Source organism: Leopardus geoffroyi, chromosome A2 (genome assembly GCF_018350155.1).
Source record: "Leopardus geoffroyi isolate Oge1 chromosome A2, O.geoffroyi_Oge1_pat1.0, whole genome shotgun sequence".
NCBI lineage: Eukaryota > Metazoa > Chordata > Mammalia > Carnivora > Felidae > Leopardus > Leopardus geoffroyi.
The window spans coordinates 39,068,674-39,085,818 of NC_059331.1; the positions used below are offsets into that span (position 1 = coordinate 39,068,674).

The window sequence follows — 17,145 nt, forward strand, 5'->3', positions numbered from 1 at the left end:
TTTCTTTTTTTTTTTTTCTTCTTTTTTTTTTTTTTAAACCTTACCTTCCCAACAGAAACATAAAAGGGAGATCTATAAACATTTCAGACTGCTAATATACAACCTCTTCTTATTCTCCTAAGCGGAAACTTTGCTCTTGGGAAAAAGGTGAGCATCTACTAAAAAGTAATTTTCTCTGTCAGGAAGGCTCGCCGGGCACTTGGTCGCAGCTGAAATGTGTTTTAATAAGGCCTTTCTCCTTTACAAGCCGGCTGCTTTCAGCCCCGTCCCACAGCCCGAGCGGGGAGGAAGATGGCTCTCAGACATCCTTTTGTTGCTGTAATCAGAGCCAGAAGGGCCGTATTGACTTTCAGGCCTTGGGGAGTTGTAGTTCTTTTGTATCCATCTCATCCAAGAAATCAAGTTTGATTAATTTGTCATCAAGGAAAATGTGTGATCCACTCAGAGCCAGGCCTTTGAAGTGGAAAGGCTGAACTCGGCCTGCAAAGACCCGGGCCGGCGGGGGCAACGGCAGCAAGTGCCCAACTGAACAAGTTCCTCTGTGCAGGGCTGCCTGCTCTCGTTTAAAACCCTCTAAAACAACAAAATAAAACCCTTTGCCGCACAAGTGTTCCGAGCCGGACTGCTCCCCGTCCAGAGTCTCCCCTTGTTGACTTCAATTCTGAAAATAGAGCGATCCAAAGCAAGGAAGGCCCAGGCGACATTTAGCTGCGGCACAAAGCTTGGGGGTGGGAGACTCTGACCTCCCGCCAGTCTTAAAAGACCACTTCGAGTGGGAGACTCAAGAGGGCTGAACTCAGTGTCAGCACGTGCTTCTGGAATGAATAATCGGAAGGGGTCTCCAACTGGGTCACGGGACAGATGCTCGTTTACGATGCTCTGGTCTTGTTAACCTGCACTTAGGGGAGTTGCCGAACTGCTGAAAATGCAGAAGGCAGTGGCCCCAAGATATTATTTAATCCAAGACTTAGTGTCATATTTCTTGTTCAGATGCTATATATGCTTTACAAGGAATTACAGGGCTTTTAAACATTACAGAGCACGCAATCTTTAGACATTCCACAGTGTTAGAATCCCCATATTGGACATGTTGCTGCATAGGTCTTTTGATGGTGGTTACCCCTCAGGTATATACATAAAGACACAGTGACTTAACCAAGCGAAAGTCCAGGGTTTGCTTGGCTTTTAAAGGTGTTTGAAAAGCACCAACAAATTATAAACAGTCTTTGTGGTTACTAAAGTTGGTGTCAAAACAATTATTAGAGAATTTTACAACAATAACGAGATTGGTAAAAACATGCAGCTTCAGAAATCTAAGGATATTTTAACTTAAGCACAAAAACCAACTCTGCTTGGGACGATACTTAAGCATTCCTTCACCCAGCCTGCATTGAGTTCATAGTGTTGTGTCAGTATGTGGAGCTCAAACATGTTTGAGATCTACCTCCTGCCTTTCTGAAGGTCTAGTACTTCCGAAGTTGTAATATTTACCAATCCACTCAACTATAAGCTCCACGAAGAACGGATGATGTCTTGTCTTGTTTACTTTTGTATCCTCAGTGCCTAGCAGCACATCATAGCTGTTCAATAAATACTGAGTGAATGAGTCCATATCCCATACAATCCTTATCTCATCTCTACTGACGCCTATCAACTTTCTTAAGGCCTCCAGCATTAAAAGCATATGTGTGTAATACAAGGAACTCCAGGGACCCTCCTCTGGACCTCCTCCAATGAGAAGTCTGAGTGCCAACAATCCACAGAGCATAACACAGAGCTTATGTCTCAACAACAAGTTGTCCAGACTGGAAAACATTTTCATTAGCCGAATTTCCTTCTTAAGTATTCCTGAGTAACAACGGCAATAATGTCCTGAGAAAATAATCAACTGGGAGATTCATTCAGGTTTTTAATTGGTTCACGGCAAACGACCCAGAAGTCAGATCCGCAGAGCTCCAGTGAAGAAGGCGAATTTGTTTGTCCCACCGTGGCGTAAGGAGGTAGATCAGGAAACAAGCAGTTATGAGACTAGTAAGTTTAGGCTGGTGTGGCCACCAATTTGGAGGGCCTCAAACAACTCAAGCTGGACCAATGTATCAAGAGGAGAGTGCAAAAGTTTCATCGGATCAGTTCAGTCTCTTTACCTCCCTTTACCGTGTGGACGTGTGAATGTAGTCAACTAGTTGAAGTACCATTTAATAGCTCTCTCCATGAGCGAAGTGCTGAGCTGGGTGCTTAAATATGTTATTGGCTTTGGAGAAGCTCTGTCTTCTTCCCTTCTGTAGATGAGGAAACTGGGGCTCAGGGAGGAAGAGTAACTCGCTTGAGGCACAAGCTAAATGGGATTTCAACCCAATTCAACAAATTCCAAGCTAAGCTCCTTTGCATTGTGCCAGTTTGCTTCCCTTCTGATTGTTGCCATCCAAAGCTAAAGTCTGGGAATCCCAGGGTGCCTCAACCCAGGGAGAATCCCACGGTCTCCCATGAAAACCCCTAAACTCTTTACCAGGACACCTAACAGTGGTCAAGAAACCAAATCCCATCTTCTCTGCTCTTCTCCTTTCCAATCCCTGGTGGAAGCATTTGCAAACACAAATAGTTAAAGGTCACCAGTAAGAAGCAGAAGAGGGATTTTGCAGGATCCATCTGTGCTGGGATAATCCAGAATTGGCCGTGAATACACGGAAGGGCCTACACTACACCAGTAATTCTTTTTCACCTGCCATCCACACCAGTCAAATGTGTTATTCTTGTACATTCTTTGGAGGAGAGTGTTAGGCATGTGCATCTACAGAAGAACAAACTTCAAATATAAATTTGTTAATTCCCAGCTAAAACCTTGAGCAAGTAAGCAAGGAGATGCTGTATCCTAGTTGTACGCTGGTTTTGAGTCAAATCTGCTCATGTGGAACTGATGCAAAGAAACGGATTAGAAAATGTGTATTTTTTCCACATAAGGTATGGAATGAAGGAAAGATCATCGATTTTAACAGCCAGGAGATTTGGGGAGCTGGCTGCAAGTCTGCCACCAACTGCTTGTGTGACCTTAAGCAGATTCTTTATACTTTCTGGGTCATTTCTTCATCTGTAAAATGAAAAGGTTGAACTAGGCCAGCGAGTTTTCAATCTTTTTCTTAAAGCTGTAGATCCTTTCCTTGACAAGCTCGTATAAGCAGTCTCAAAATCCGCATACACTGGAATCCTCCATCAAGCCTAGCATCGGGAGAACTGCCTAGAGCCACACTACCTTAGGTGCCCCCCGGCTCTCTGACGCAGTACTTGTGTGACCTTGGGCAAGTTGCCTCACCTCTCTGAACCTTAGCTTCCACATACAGAAAATGGGGACGACACTAATGAGAGTACCTCCGAGCATCTTGGGGAGAAATAAATTCATGTACGTGCTTAGATGGCACGGGACTCGATACACACTAGTTATTATCACTATTGGTTTATAGCTATGAGCAGAGCCACAGAGCACAGCAGAAGCATGCCAAACTCCATCCCGTCACTGACTTAGTGGGGGTAGCAAGTGCTCACACGGTCATTCTGCACCTATCGTTTAAAGAGCTTATAAATAACGTTTCTGAACTCAACTTTATAAGCAGAGGAGCTTCTACAGAAAAAGATAACAGTCATGTTTATCACACGAGTGATAAAACCAGAGAGAAATACAAAGAATGGCTTCCTCTCACTCTAAGTCAGCATGAGGGTAATTTTAGTTGGGAAAACAGGACGGAACTGGGGGGAAACTAATGAGGGGGTCCCTGGGGTGGCTGGCAAAGTTCAATTTCTCAACCCGGGCGCTCTATGGAAGTGTTCTCCAAACAACAAGTGATTACACGTTTGTTTTGGGTGGTTTTCTGTATCTTTGTTTTATTTTACAATAAAAAGTTTCTAAAAAGTGATGTTTCGTAAAACAAAATCAATGAGTATGTAAATTATGCCTACTGGCTTCCAAAATGTTAACAATTTGCCTTGCAACGCAAGTCAGTATGGATGTGTTATTGTGTTACTACACTTTTAAAAATACTTTTTAAAATATACTTTACAATAGGAGCTCTGTTTGCAGTATCTAAAAGTATTTCTCTAGAACCAACCACGTGGAGAACCTTTTTTTTGAAAGCCAACAGGCTTCTGTTAAAATTTTATTTATGATTCCATGACGTTTGTTTGTTTGTTTTTTAAAGATACATTCTGAAAATCAAAGTCTTGTTCTTTGTACCTTGCCTATCATCATGAAACACCAATTATTTTTGTCTTAAAAAGGGAACCCTGCTTTAATATTTACCCTTTATTTCCACCGTTGTCCAGTCAGGGTGGGTCACAAAATCCAAAACTTTCCTAAGACCTGAAACCGTTCTCTAGGTCCCGTACTTTCTAGAAGTCTGTATGTGCAAACAACAAATGATTTAAGCTCCCCGAGTGAAAGAGGAAATTGGGGAGTAAGAGCTTGTCCACATCTTTGAGGCTGGGAGGAGCACACACATTTAACCATAACATCTGTGCAAATGGCACCAGAGTTCAACATGCTTATGATTAGAAGGGCTTATGATTTATGCTTGCTAGTTAAATATGCTTATGATTTAAAATTATTTTCTTTGGCAAGAAAGCAGCTAGTCAGCACCAGAGCTTAGCCAGATGATGGGAAATAGATACATATTTCAATGATACACCTTTTAACTTGCTGAGCCCCGTAAATGCTACTGTTTTCTTTTCTTCCTAGAACAAAAGACCTATCTTCCTGTAGGATTCCAGAGATTTTTAAATATCTATTCATTAGGGGAAGCAGTTAAAAGTTCTGGAACACCGGGTACCACAACCAAAAGAACCACTGAGGTTGGCCTCTAAAAACCTGTACCTTAAATTGGAAGGCAGAGCCTTTAACCAAGAACAAGTTGCCCTAAAAGTGCATTATAACCACTAAATGATAAAGTACAGATAGAATACATGGCAGCAGTAATTAGACTCAAATATGAGAAGGAGATCTTAGGAAATCTTCACTCCTTCAGATTTCACTAAAATCTGCTGTGTTCAAGGTAACCGGGCACCACATAACATAATCTCGAATTGCTGGCTTCTGCAGTAAGAGAAAGGAAAATCTGCAGCTAAACGGGAGAAATAAGAGTTTGCTGGTTACTTTTCGTTTTTAAATTTTTTTTTTTCAACGTTTATTTATTTTTTTGGGGACAGAGAGAGACAGAGCACGAACGGGGGAGGGGCAGAGAGAGAGGGAGACACAGAATCGGAAACAGGCTCCAGGCTCTGAGCCATCAGCCCAGAGCCTGACGCGGGGCTCGAACTCACGGACCGCGAGATCGTGACCTGGCTGAAGTCGGACACTTAACCAACTACGCCACCCAGGCGCCCCTACTTTTCGTTTTTAAAGGGGTGTTTCAGACAGCCCGAAAGGAAGAGCAAGTTCACTTTACTTGGCTACACAGGGAACGGTTGAATCTTATGGGCGAATTGGAGGACAAGAGACAAACAAGAGGAGACGACTTATTCCAACGTGAGAGTAGTCGTAGCAAAAAAGTAAAGAAAAAGAATGAAAATAAGTGAGATGTGGATTCGAAGAGCCGAAGATGAACCCTATCACCAAATGTGTTCGATAGGGGAGTGTAGAAAAAACAGCCGCCTCCTGTCAGAGTACCAAAGACCACCTACTATGTGTCATATACCATGCTAGGCGCTTCACACACATTGTGCTAGCTGGACGGGAAGTTCCAACACGTCCTGGAATAAACAGCGTTATGACCATCACCAGACACATACTTGGAACCCAGTGAAGATGAAGCAATGCGAATAATAAAATGGCAAGAAATTTTAAACCGGGGGGAGGAGAAGGACATTGCTTATCCTATAGAATCCAAATATGGAGTGACAGTTACTGGCAACAGATGAGAAAAAAAAAAAAAATCTCAGTCGAAAGTTCTACAAACGAATGGCCACTCAAACCCCACAAAGTTACAACTTGAAAAAAGGAGCACAAATTCATAGCAGCATAGTCCCAAATTAGAAAACAGCAAGAGCTTTTACACGAAAAGCCTAGGCATTCGCCCTAACACATAAATCACTACATTTTCAAGGAAGAAAAAGTACAGTCTAGTCTTACCTTATTGCTGCAAAAGGCTGGAATAAAAATTACTGACTCCTAGAAGCAACTTTCACATGTATCTGAACATCAAACACAACACACAATATAAAATCAAAAATAACTAGAACAGAAAAGTTTGCAGCCTGACCTTAAAAATACTGAGCAAATCACTAGATGAAGCCAGATCAAAAGGAAGGGCATTACACCAGCTTGTAGCCATATGTGGAAAGGCCCCAACTGCACAGGGCGTAGATGGTATACAATGGGGAAGAGGGGGGCACCGGCAGATCCAAAACATAAGGCAAATAAACCTGCTTCAGCTTACACACAGGTAAGACAGTGTGAAAGAATGAATAATTGTGAATGCAACTGATAAGATTTTAAATTGGGGGATACCTTGTGTTGGATGTCCCAAGTTAAACTGTGCTCTCCGGTTTAAGCTCCGAAATCCTTGGTGTCCTGATGTAAGTGAAACTAAAATCTCGAGAGCATACGTGCAAAGGGATGGGGACTTGGTATTAGATGCTAACTGAATAGTCAAAACGTAAAAAACAAAACAAAACAAAACAAAAAAACCCCCAACCATACAGCAGTTGTGAGCCATGTTACCTGATTACGGTCTGAGAAATTTGGGGGGAACTTAATGCAAGCTCACAAAATTAATAGCTCTATTTGAAAACAGAAACCCTCCACGTTTTATTAAAATGTCTAAGTCCCCACTCACCATAAAAGGTAGCAATGCTAACATTTAAACTTTCATATGTGAAAAGACGGAGGGTACCATTGATTTTCTACAGGAAACTAAGAAACACTATTTACTTCATGCTTGCTTCTCTAATACAAAGTTGACAGTTTTAGAAAGCTCAAACACTTGTTCCAAGATGAAAGCTTAAGAAAAATTCTCTCACGGCAACATGAGAAGTTGAAATTTTCACAAAGGACTCGTGCACTTCATTAAATGAGTTGATGGCTTTTTTTAAGGGAGCAACTCAAACAAACATTTAACACTGATGTCTCCAACCTCATGATTTCTGAAGGACACAAAAAGCATAGAATATCCAAAAGGCTCTTTTATTGGATATTCTGGTTGGTACGTTCAACACACACATATACAATGGGAGTCTCAATTTTAGCAACGATGAACAAAAAAATATTGACTTCACAATGACTTTTGCTTGTCATTCACATGGCTTAGGGAATACTCACTTGATTTTTTGGACACATCTTTGTATGAAAGAGCCCCTCCACTTCAGTAACAGCTACTAAGCTACGTCTAAGACTGACAATTTTAGTGGAAATTCATTCCCAGGCTACTCTGATAGTCATTTGAACAGTTTTGCGTTATTTTACATGCAATTTTATAGCTCTATAACGTTCATTTAATCTTGTTCAATGATGCTGAACCCCAGATGCCATAAGATATTATAGAAAAGTAGTTACTGCACATATGGAGTAACTACTTTTTCTGAACATTAATTTCTTTTCTCTTAACACACTGAAGTGGTATTTAGAAAAGAGAAAAGCCACCCCTCTGTATTAAAGGTTTTATATCATGGACTTCCCGAGATGGGCTACTTATTACCACTGTGGTCTTAGCCATAAAGTTTTTATTTACGAGCAACATCTTCTCAAGTCTTCCTGATAATGGCTTTCTCCAACCTTCCTAGGGTTGTTGGTAATATGCATTCCAGTCAGGTCACCCGAGAGCGTGGGGGAGCGGGAGGCTTTCCTCATTTGTCACTGGGGGGTTGGATATGAACAGGGGTTCTCAGAGTGAGGTCTGGGGGCCACCCATATTAGAATTACTGGGGCTTTTGCTGAAAAGGCAGATATCTAGGCCTCTCAGACCTACTGAATCAGAACCTCTAGGGTTGGGGCCGAGAAATGTGTTGTATCAAGTAAGCGCCCTGAGGTTCTTCTGCACACCAAGGGGCGAGAAGGACTGGTAGATGATCTCGAAGGTCCCTTCCACTCTAAAATTCAAAAACTGTGAATTTTCTTTCAAAAATGGAGTCATGTCAGCAAGATGAGAGTATCTCTACAACACAAGATGGTGACTTTTGGCTTGAATGAGCTAACCTAAGTAAGAAGCGCTCACAGATTTGGATGCATATGTAAAAATAGAAAGCAGAAACAGAACAGCATCATCGGTTGTGTAAAGAACCGATGTGAGCTCTCTTCTTTGTGAGAGTACAAGTGTGAGAACACACACACTCTCGACGCTACGCAGGAACATAGGTTCAAAGGGCTCTTCACTGCACCTCTGTTCCCGTCTTTTTCCTCTCCACCTTCCGACCCCTCTCAGCTGTAAAGGCAATGATCCAGGTTCTTACAATCCCGAGGCGCCAAACTCTAAAGTAATTTTTAATTGGTCTGCACGTATTCTTTTCAAAAATAAACTACCTACAGGCAGTCCTCTACTTTCATTTGTAATGAGTGGAATCTTACAGAAACATACATTACAGGAAAGGTGAACAGCAGACATACATTTTTAAAGGGGAGTTCCATATTTAGAAAGCCCTAAAAAAATAAAAACAAAAATCAAACCCTGATTTTACTTCTCCCTTGCGGCACAATATTTGATGAAATATTTCTGGTATTTCCTATATGTTTATTTCGTTCTTTCTCTTCGTGGCTACTTAGAGGCTCATGGAGAGCCTAAGATTTGAGCTTTTTAAAGCAGGTCCAGAGAGTTGGATCTTGTACACATTTTTATGAGGTATAGGAGAGCTAAAGTTCTATCGGTAATATCTAGTCAAATTTTTATAAACCCAGACGAACAAAATGCACTCAAATCTTAAAATAATTACACAAACCTAGCTGGATAAATTACACGGCTGAGCCAGAACTGTTGGCTGGAAGGCAGCGCCACCATGTGATCGCTCCAAATGTTGTCACTTTTGTTTAAGTACAAAAGATGGGACCCTCTATGAGCTGGGCTTCTCATGACAAGTACCCACTTCCTGTCACTATAAGGCTATTTGCAAACACCAGCCTGCAGCCTGACTTTAGTCACTGAGAGCCAGAGAGAGAAAATGAGAACTGTTTATAACGCGGACATCTGACCGTGTCCAGGCATCTCAGTGGCCAGATTAGATGAGGTATGGCGTGCTTGATCGGGGTGAGCCGTTTTGGAGTTAGGTTGACAGGACTTTTGAGTTTTTTCAGGTCAAGGAAGCTTGGACTGCGTATGTCGCCTACAGACTTTAATGCCCAGCTCTGTCGCTTGTGACCCCATGTCCTTTCACAAGGGACAGGTTTGGTCAAGTCTCTGCTAGTAGCCTGTACGTTGTGTCCACTACTCAGTGATACCCAAAGTTTCGTTCAGCTATAAAGTCTTGTAACTGTGTAGATGGTGCAGACATGAGCTAAAGTCGAGAAGAAAGTTGAGAAGGAGTCAAGTTAGACTATTTAAAGTTCACTAGAGGTGTGTTTGCTTTTGTGTCTTTCGCTCTGTCAATTTTACCACGAATTTAATAGCCACATTATGTTAAATGTAAGTGTTTGTGGTAAACTATCCCCTCATTTCAGAAATGTGGAGACGTCCAGCAGGGAATCTTTAAATGGGGTGAATCAACACTTCAGGAAGTGCTTACAGAAGAAAAGTGAAGATATAGACAAGTTCCTTTAAGTTGATATTATCCGTCCTTATTAAACGGGTATAACTTCCCCAATGTAAGCAAGCACCTGCAACCTAACAAACCTAGTATGGGATAATGGGAGAAGAAAACTGCATACTGGCTTCGATCAGAGACCCTGGCTCTGCATCCAGACCTAAGGAGTGACAAAAGCGAGAAAGTCAGGGCTGTGACTTCCATCTGGCTCTCTGCAGAGAGCAGGCTGCACCTGCAAGGACCAGACGGAAACATCAGGATCCAACTGCAAGTTCCCACTTCCCCCAGCATGGGTACGCTGCCCTAAACAGAAGTCACATGCCCCACAAGATATTTCCTTGTATCTCAAAAGAGTATTAGCTTCTTTAATCCAAGAAGGTAATGAGAGGTTTTTAGGCTGATTAAATCAGCTTAGTTCATACAAAGTCTAATAGGAACTACATATTCAATTAAAACAATTTCTAAAGCAAAATCTGACAAAATCCACTCTTAAAGTAATTTAGATAATAGGTTCTTAACATTTGGCAAATTAAATCCTTCTCACAGTTGGTATTTTCCACAGGGTCAGAAACAGGTGCAGAAGTTCTCTGGGACAAAAATGTACTTTGTGTGTTAAGCCATGTGTCATGATCATAAACAACAGAAACTAGAAAACATTAATATGAGCCTAACATTCCTACTTATTTTATTTTTTTCTTCAAAGGCTACATACATGCAGAAGTTGAACATGTCACCACAACGTTTTAAATAAAGTTCAAAAAATAAAAATGCTTCAAAATCCATTTACTTATGGAAATATATATGACAATTATAATGAAGATAGGTCAATCATCCTTTTTTCTAATCTATCAGAAAAATACTTATATTATAAAAAAGAATTTAAATTCGTGTTCAGAATAATTTTTTTTTAATCCTTGAATGAATAATTTAAAACCAAGTTGGATGTCAGTACAATGCTTAGAGAAGTGAGTTCCAGGCTCTAGAAAAATGGATCTGATATTCTTATGACTCATTCTGAAACCACTGAAGAAAGTCAGTTTAGAAACAAAAGGTTTTTTTTAAAAACTATGGTCACTGTGATTATGGTTGATGTGGTTAGTAATGCAAGAAAAGGGCACAACTTTTGTAAACAGATATCACGGAAAGTTTCGTTTACATTTTTGAATGGAGAATTTTATTTACAAACACAGGTTGGAGGCTTGAAGTAGCCCCACCTCTCTCTGCTGGTCAATACTGCAAGAGGGATTAAAAATCCTGGGTACGAGTTCTGAGCCCTGGGTCCTTGTGCGAAATGTGTAAGCACGTGTCAGCTCCCCTGACTCCAGAAAAAGCCAGCAAGAGGAAGTGTCTTCCAACACCCCTGCCTTTTTCAGGTAAGAGCAGTAGGAGGCTTGGTGGAGTCAAGTGAGGGAAATGGGTGCATTTGGAAAGAGGCTCAGTGCTCCAGAGCATGGCCATTTCCTTCTACTAAAACCATTATTTCTTTGGTAACATAGTACAATATATATCAACAATTCCAAAAATTAGTATCAACAGAATGCACTCAGAGTTCCACTTTGTCAACATTCACATTCATCCTGGAAATGAGATTGACCCAGCTGCTCCTAAATGAAAAAGGCAGGGGCGAGCTGCCCAGGCTGGAGGACTATTAATTATTGGAAACGACATACAATGTGAGCAGGAAAAAGGGATAATTTAACAAAGTGTGTTCAGATACATCTGGAAAGCCCTAAGTGGGTGGGTACACATACCCAAAATTCAGAAGCAGCTTTACCTCAAACAATTAAAACATCACCTCCTCTTTAAATCAGAAATACAAGGTTTCCTACCAGGAGAAATTCCTTGCTACCACTCTGTGCCTATCCTTCGAAAAGGCCGAATTGAAATTGTGCTTAGAAATACTTCCACAGAGGGTCTGAAGACCTAGAGTTTGATTTATATCCTGATACTCAACTGTGATTATAAGTTTTCATGTTAGGCAACCCAACTATTATTTTCCTTTTATTGCTAAAAAAAAAAAAAAAAAGTTTAAAAAGTAAAGAAAAATAAAAGATGTGTGTGCTGTCAGTGCAAAATCAGATTAAGTATGGTTTTTCTTTTTCCTGGGACAGAAAAAAAAAATGCCCAGTGCACAGTGTGTAGGAATGTGTCACAACAAATAATCAAGACAGGTTTCACCAAGCTAGTATTCCTCCAAGTACAGTGTGGTTTTCAAAAGCAGTATTGTCACGATTATGCATATTCTCATTAACTAGGTACAGCAGAGCTACTTAAAGGGAAACCGATTTCTTGTGCCTCAATAAAAGGGGAGTGTAGAAAACAATAATTAGACTGAATAAGGAAATTTAAAAGGACCCCCCCCCCAAAAAAAAAAGCCCAGAGTTGAAAAGAACAGAGAATTTAAAAAGCCAAAAAAGAAAAATAAAAAAAAGCAAATAATGTGACGGTAGAAACCCACACAGTCTCCCCCAACCCCACCTGCCACTTTGAGCCCTAAGTGCCCAGTCTGCAAGGGCAGAAACCCACTCTAAATGGACCAGCATCGGGCTTCGGCAAGTCTTCTCTTCACTCTCCCTCCTGTTAAGACCGTTTCCAAAACCAATCAGGAAAGGACAAAGAATTCTTTAGAGTGCAATTAGTGTTTTCCACGTCCACCTTCAAAAGCATGATGCTCTTCATGGGCTAAAGGACAGAAAAAAACAAAAAAGAAAAAAAGGAAAGAAAACTTTAAGCAAAGGATGGGGCAACCCTTCTCTAAGGCATCTCATTCAGTTTCCCCAAATGTTGGCAAGAATGCAAATACCTTTTTGTGCCAGTAACTGTTAGCTAAGGCGTGCATTTCCTGAGAAACGTAATAATGAAAATTAAAACAAGGAATAAACAAGCAATGGGCATGCTGCCTGTTTCTTCTTGCTGTGCCGAGAGGATGAGTAATCCCCACGAGCTGATGAAGAGAAATATGCAAGGCTTCCCATGCTACAGGGGAAAATGTGCCCCACAGAATGCACGGGGTGGGAGACCCCATGTTACCCACGCCAGGGCCATTCATGGACCTATCTTTAGAAATAAAATAAAACAAAAATAAAGCAAAACAAAAGAACAACACAAGCGGGTAGCAATCGTATTACATCTCCTCACCTCTGAGCACCCCTGTGGGAAATGAAGTTTCAAAAAACTGATGGGTCTTTTATTTTTTCCAATCATATTTTCTTTTTTAATTAAAAAAAAAAATCTCCCCCCCAGTCCTATTGCCTGGCTTATGAAATTAATAATTACAATTAGGAACTCTAGAATAAAAAATGGTGCTATCAAAAGTATTTTTCAAAGACTTAACAATTTTGTAAAGTAGAAGTCGGAAATGAGACATTCATGAAATGCATAACATCTTGTCCAAGACAAAAAAAGCCAAGGGTGGAAATCCACTTCCTGAATCCAGCTAACCATCATCATAAAGCAAGGGTAGGTCCTCTTCTCTCAAGGGGACAAGCCACCAGGGCTTGGGTCTAATAAAGCCAAAGGCAAATCAGAATTCTCTGTGCTTTGTTTTCCGGTCCCCACCCCTCCCCCCACCTCCCATGGGCAGTGAATGGATGGGCTGGCCGGCTTCACCTGTTAAGCCCCTCCCAATTCTCTGGTTTTAGTATAGACTAAATTCTTTAACCAGTGTCTAAAGGGGTGAAGGGGTAGGCAAAGGGATCGTTTTCCCTTCAGGATCATCCTGGAGGTTCATCCCAACCTGTTCTTTGGATAAAACCCTGTGGGGGAAGCACACTTAGAGCTCTCGGGATACTGTGAGTTGGCCAAATTCCTAAGGACAGCCTACAGAAATGATCTAACTGAACACTTCTCACATGTAAATCTTTACAAATATTTCACTTTTTATTTTATTTTTTTCTTTTTAAAACAGTTTTTCAGGCCGGTACTGAAGCAAACGGGGTCTGATCTGCACTAAAATACACAGTGATGCTGGGTCAAGTGGCAAAGCCAACAGACCTCTCAGGGTTGCTGGGCTCCAAGGGATAAATCAAGAGATACGGACTATCCAGAGATTTTTATTGCTCTGAGTGTGAGGGACCATTCTGGGGTAGGCATAGCTGAGATACCAGAATAATGCAAGTGTGATGGGCCATGGAGACAGCAGAATGGAACATTCAGAACTGGGCGAGTTCTGAGAGACACAAGTTCTTTCAGCCTTAGGTTAGCCTTGGTGGCAAGAGAATAGAGAATTCTTGAAATCAGGAGTCAGAGGACTTGTTCTGGAAGGGGGCAGAGAATAAACGTTTTATGCTCTGCGGGCCATCCGGTGTCTGTCCCAACAATTAACTGTGCCACTGCCAGCACTGGAGGAGCCACAGACCACGTGGGCACAAAGAGGCCCTGCTAGGTGCCAGTACACTTCGTCTATATACGGACACTGCAATTTGAATTTCATACAGTTTTCTTGTGTTACAGAATGTCGTTCTTCTTTTAATTTTTTCCAACCATGTAAAAATGTGAAAACCATTCTTAGCTGCAGCCCTTACAAAAAAGAAGGCAAGGAGGGGGCAGATTTGGCATAAGGTTCATGGTTTGCCAACCTCTGCTCTAAATAATTCTCACATCAAAAAGATATCATTCAGCTGCCCTAAAGAAGGTGACAGAATTGGTGTGGGGGAGGGTAGAACTGGGGGGGGGGGATTGGGCGGGGGAAGGGTCTCTGTACACTGTGAGTTTCTCAGTCAAATAATTACTCTGTATCCAAATCATGTATGACTTAACAATGGCCCAGTTCTCATCTCCCCTGCCGGAGGTCTTGACCGAATATGCTTGGGTTCTTTCCACATGGAAAACCTGCCATGTCACCTGGCTTTCGTACACTTGTGAATACTTACACCAGGATCCTATTAACAAGACAGAATAAAAGCAGAGAGTTGGCCATTTCTAACTTAGCTCACCCTACGACTGTTCTCCATCATGCTGTGAATAAGATTTCTGCATAAACCTCATTTTTCCAAATCAATTCTGCAGCACGTGGTATATAATAACCCTACTGAGTAAAGGACTGCCTGCTTTATATAAAATAAAGAGAATTGCTTGTTTTTTCCAATTCAAATTTTTATTTGAATAATCTTTGAGTCTTTAAATGTTAATTTATGCCATTAAAATATGGATTTCTACAGAGACCCTAGCCAGTTCTGCATTACTCACAAACTTCACAATGGCATCTATCTTTAGGGCATCTATTCAACTCGATTCAACTGGCCATGTTGCAACTTTCCCCCCAGATTTGGCTTCCCCTCCCCCCCCCCCCCCGCCCCTCAAGCCATCATAACAACTAAGTTGTGACTCATCCTTGTTCAGTCTTACCTGATTATTACCACTGCCCTAAAAACTAGCCTAACCACCCTGTGGCTTAATTTTCTAATGATATACTCCTATCATCTTGGACCTGCTGCTAACCATGTTACTTGGAAATTTAATGAGAGAATTTTGAAGTAGAAGGAACCTTGGAGATCATTTAAGACGAACCTCCTCGATATTTTGGTGAGAAAGCGAAAAGACGGGAAGATGTGACTTGCTCAAGGTCACACCGTTGAAGGGGGGACAAAAATTCAGAGTGCCTGACTTAATGATTCCAAACTGCTTCTCTCCTCTTCTGAGTCAAATGTGGAGTTGCTTCAAAGGTGGTAAAGAATGCTGTAGCCCCATTTATAAATGGCCATGAAACACACTTCTTCCAGACAGGCTTGTGAAGGAGAAAAACCAGAAAAGACCCCTGGTGACCTTTCAATTAATATCTGGATTGAAAATACAATTAATGTGCCCTAAGGATGGAAAATTGCATCTGCAAATGTGCAATTTCCACACTGCACAGCCAACAATCAACTTCGGCAGGGCCATCTTTCTATCTCTTTTATTTAAACTTTCATTTAAAATTCAGAAGCTGAGCACCTCCTGAATATTGACAGAAACAGGTCAGTCTTGTTGCTTAAAATCTAAATCATTTGGTCTGGGAACGTAGGATTCCTACGAGGGAGGTCTTTGTTTTAATAACCTCTATCATACTAAGACAATCTCCAAAGAGCATTTGATTTTTCCCCTCCTTTTTGGCAAGGGGTTGGGAAACAGTAATGGAGTATATCTCAGCAAAACTGAGATGCACTCCCCACTCCCCACCCCACATCTCAAGACCCCTGGAATCAATACAATGTCATTGTTTAATAGGGAGCCTTTTATTTTTCCTTCTTACGAATAGTAAAATGACACCATAGTCAAGGGCATCTTAGAGTCCATGAAATACCAGAGTTTAAAAAATTGGGTCATCGGCTCTTGGGGTAGTTTGGGAAGTAGGAATTTATCATATGTATGTGTAGGGCTATCAGTACGTTTCTCTAACTCACTGTTAAAAGTGTAACCTGCAGTTTGATCTACCAAACATTGGTTTAATAAGCACAGGGGTGTTTTCATTATGAAAAAGATGACTTTTTCAAAAGAGCACACAAAAGCAATGAACATGAATCATGATGGAAACAATGGGTCCACACACCTATTCATACTGTTAACATTTCACCACTGTGCGTGAATTCTCTTTCGTTCTGTGTCATAGTCTTCCGTAATGAGGAAGTATTAGCATTTCAGTAGAACATTCAATCATCCCCGCGCTCAGAACAAGTTCCTCCACAAATACAGATGTTATACATTATAAATTCCTGTTTATGAAGGGATGATTGAATATCTACCTGCCAGCTCATATAATAACATTTTTGTTATTGTTGCTTCAAATAGAAGGTAATTTTTTTCCTGAGAATGACAAATTCAAGATCAGGCTTAAATTTCTGAAATAAATACAATATGTATCACCTTTTCTGATTCATGTGTTTAGATGATAATAAAATCTCATTTTAATTTCTGAGACTAAACTTTTTTTTTTAAACAAAACACGTGTATTTTATTGAATTATTTTCTGGATTATAGAATTTTGAGTGATTCTACCTCCATCTCATTTGCAACACAGTCTCGATCTTTAAAAGTATGACAGAATAAGCTAGAAAGTAATAACTGAAAATGAAGCACTTACGTTTATAAAATACTGCTTTAAAAGATATGTGGGGCAGAAGTTCATAGATCTTTTCTAAAACGGTTGCTTCGCCCACTAAAGACGCATTTACATTCCAGACTTGGACGACATCTTCCCGGTCCCGGACACTGACACTGACTCCTATTACTTCATCATCTGAGGGAAGGCAGGGAAAAAAGAAATGAGTGATAATGTCAAGTCTGTCTACATTGTTTTTTAAGCACTTATCATGTTAGCTGCAAATTATGGACTCGATAATAAAAAGGTGACACAAGAGAACTCATAATAAATATTGTTTCTAAGGGGAAATGTTGGACAAAAAGCAAGTTAGTGGACAAAAGCTGAAACAGTCACATCACATTTATCCAGGAACTTAGATA

General features: G+C 40.8%; 1 protein-coding gene across 3 annotated transcripts in view; it reads right to left on the bottom strand.

The window, feature by feature from the left end:
- EIF4E3 (eukaryotic translation initiation factor 4E family member 3) overlaps nt 1-17,145 on the bottom strand; it is a 225,169-nt gene that overhangs the window by 175,072 nt on the left and 32,952 nt on the right. For 2 of the 3 annotated variants that reach the window (XM_045493555.1, XM_045493554.1), the window contains exon 6: nt 16,766-16,921. In XM_045493555.1, the coding sequence (XP_045349511.1) occupies nt 16,766-16,921 (156 nt within the window). Of the gene's footprint in view, nt 1-10,368; nt 12,391-16,765; nt 16,922-17,145 lie in introns of those variants that run through there. The other variant, XM_045493557.1, reaches the window with a different exon arrangement.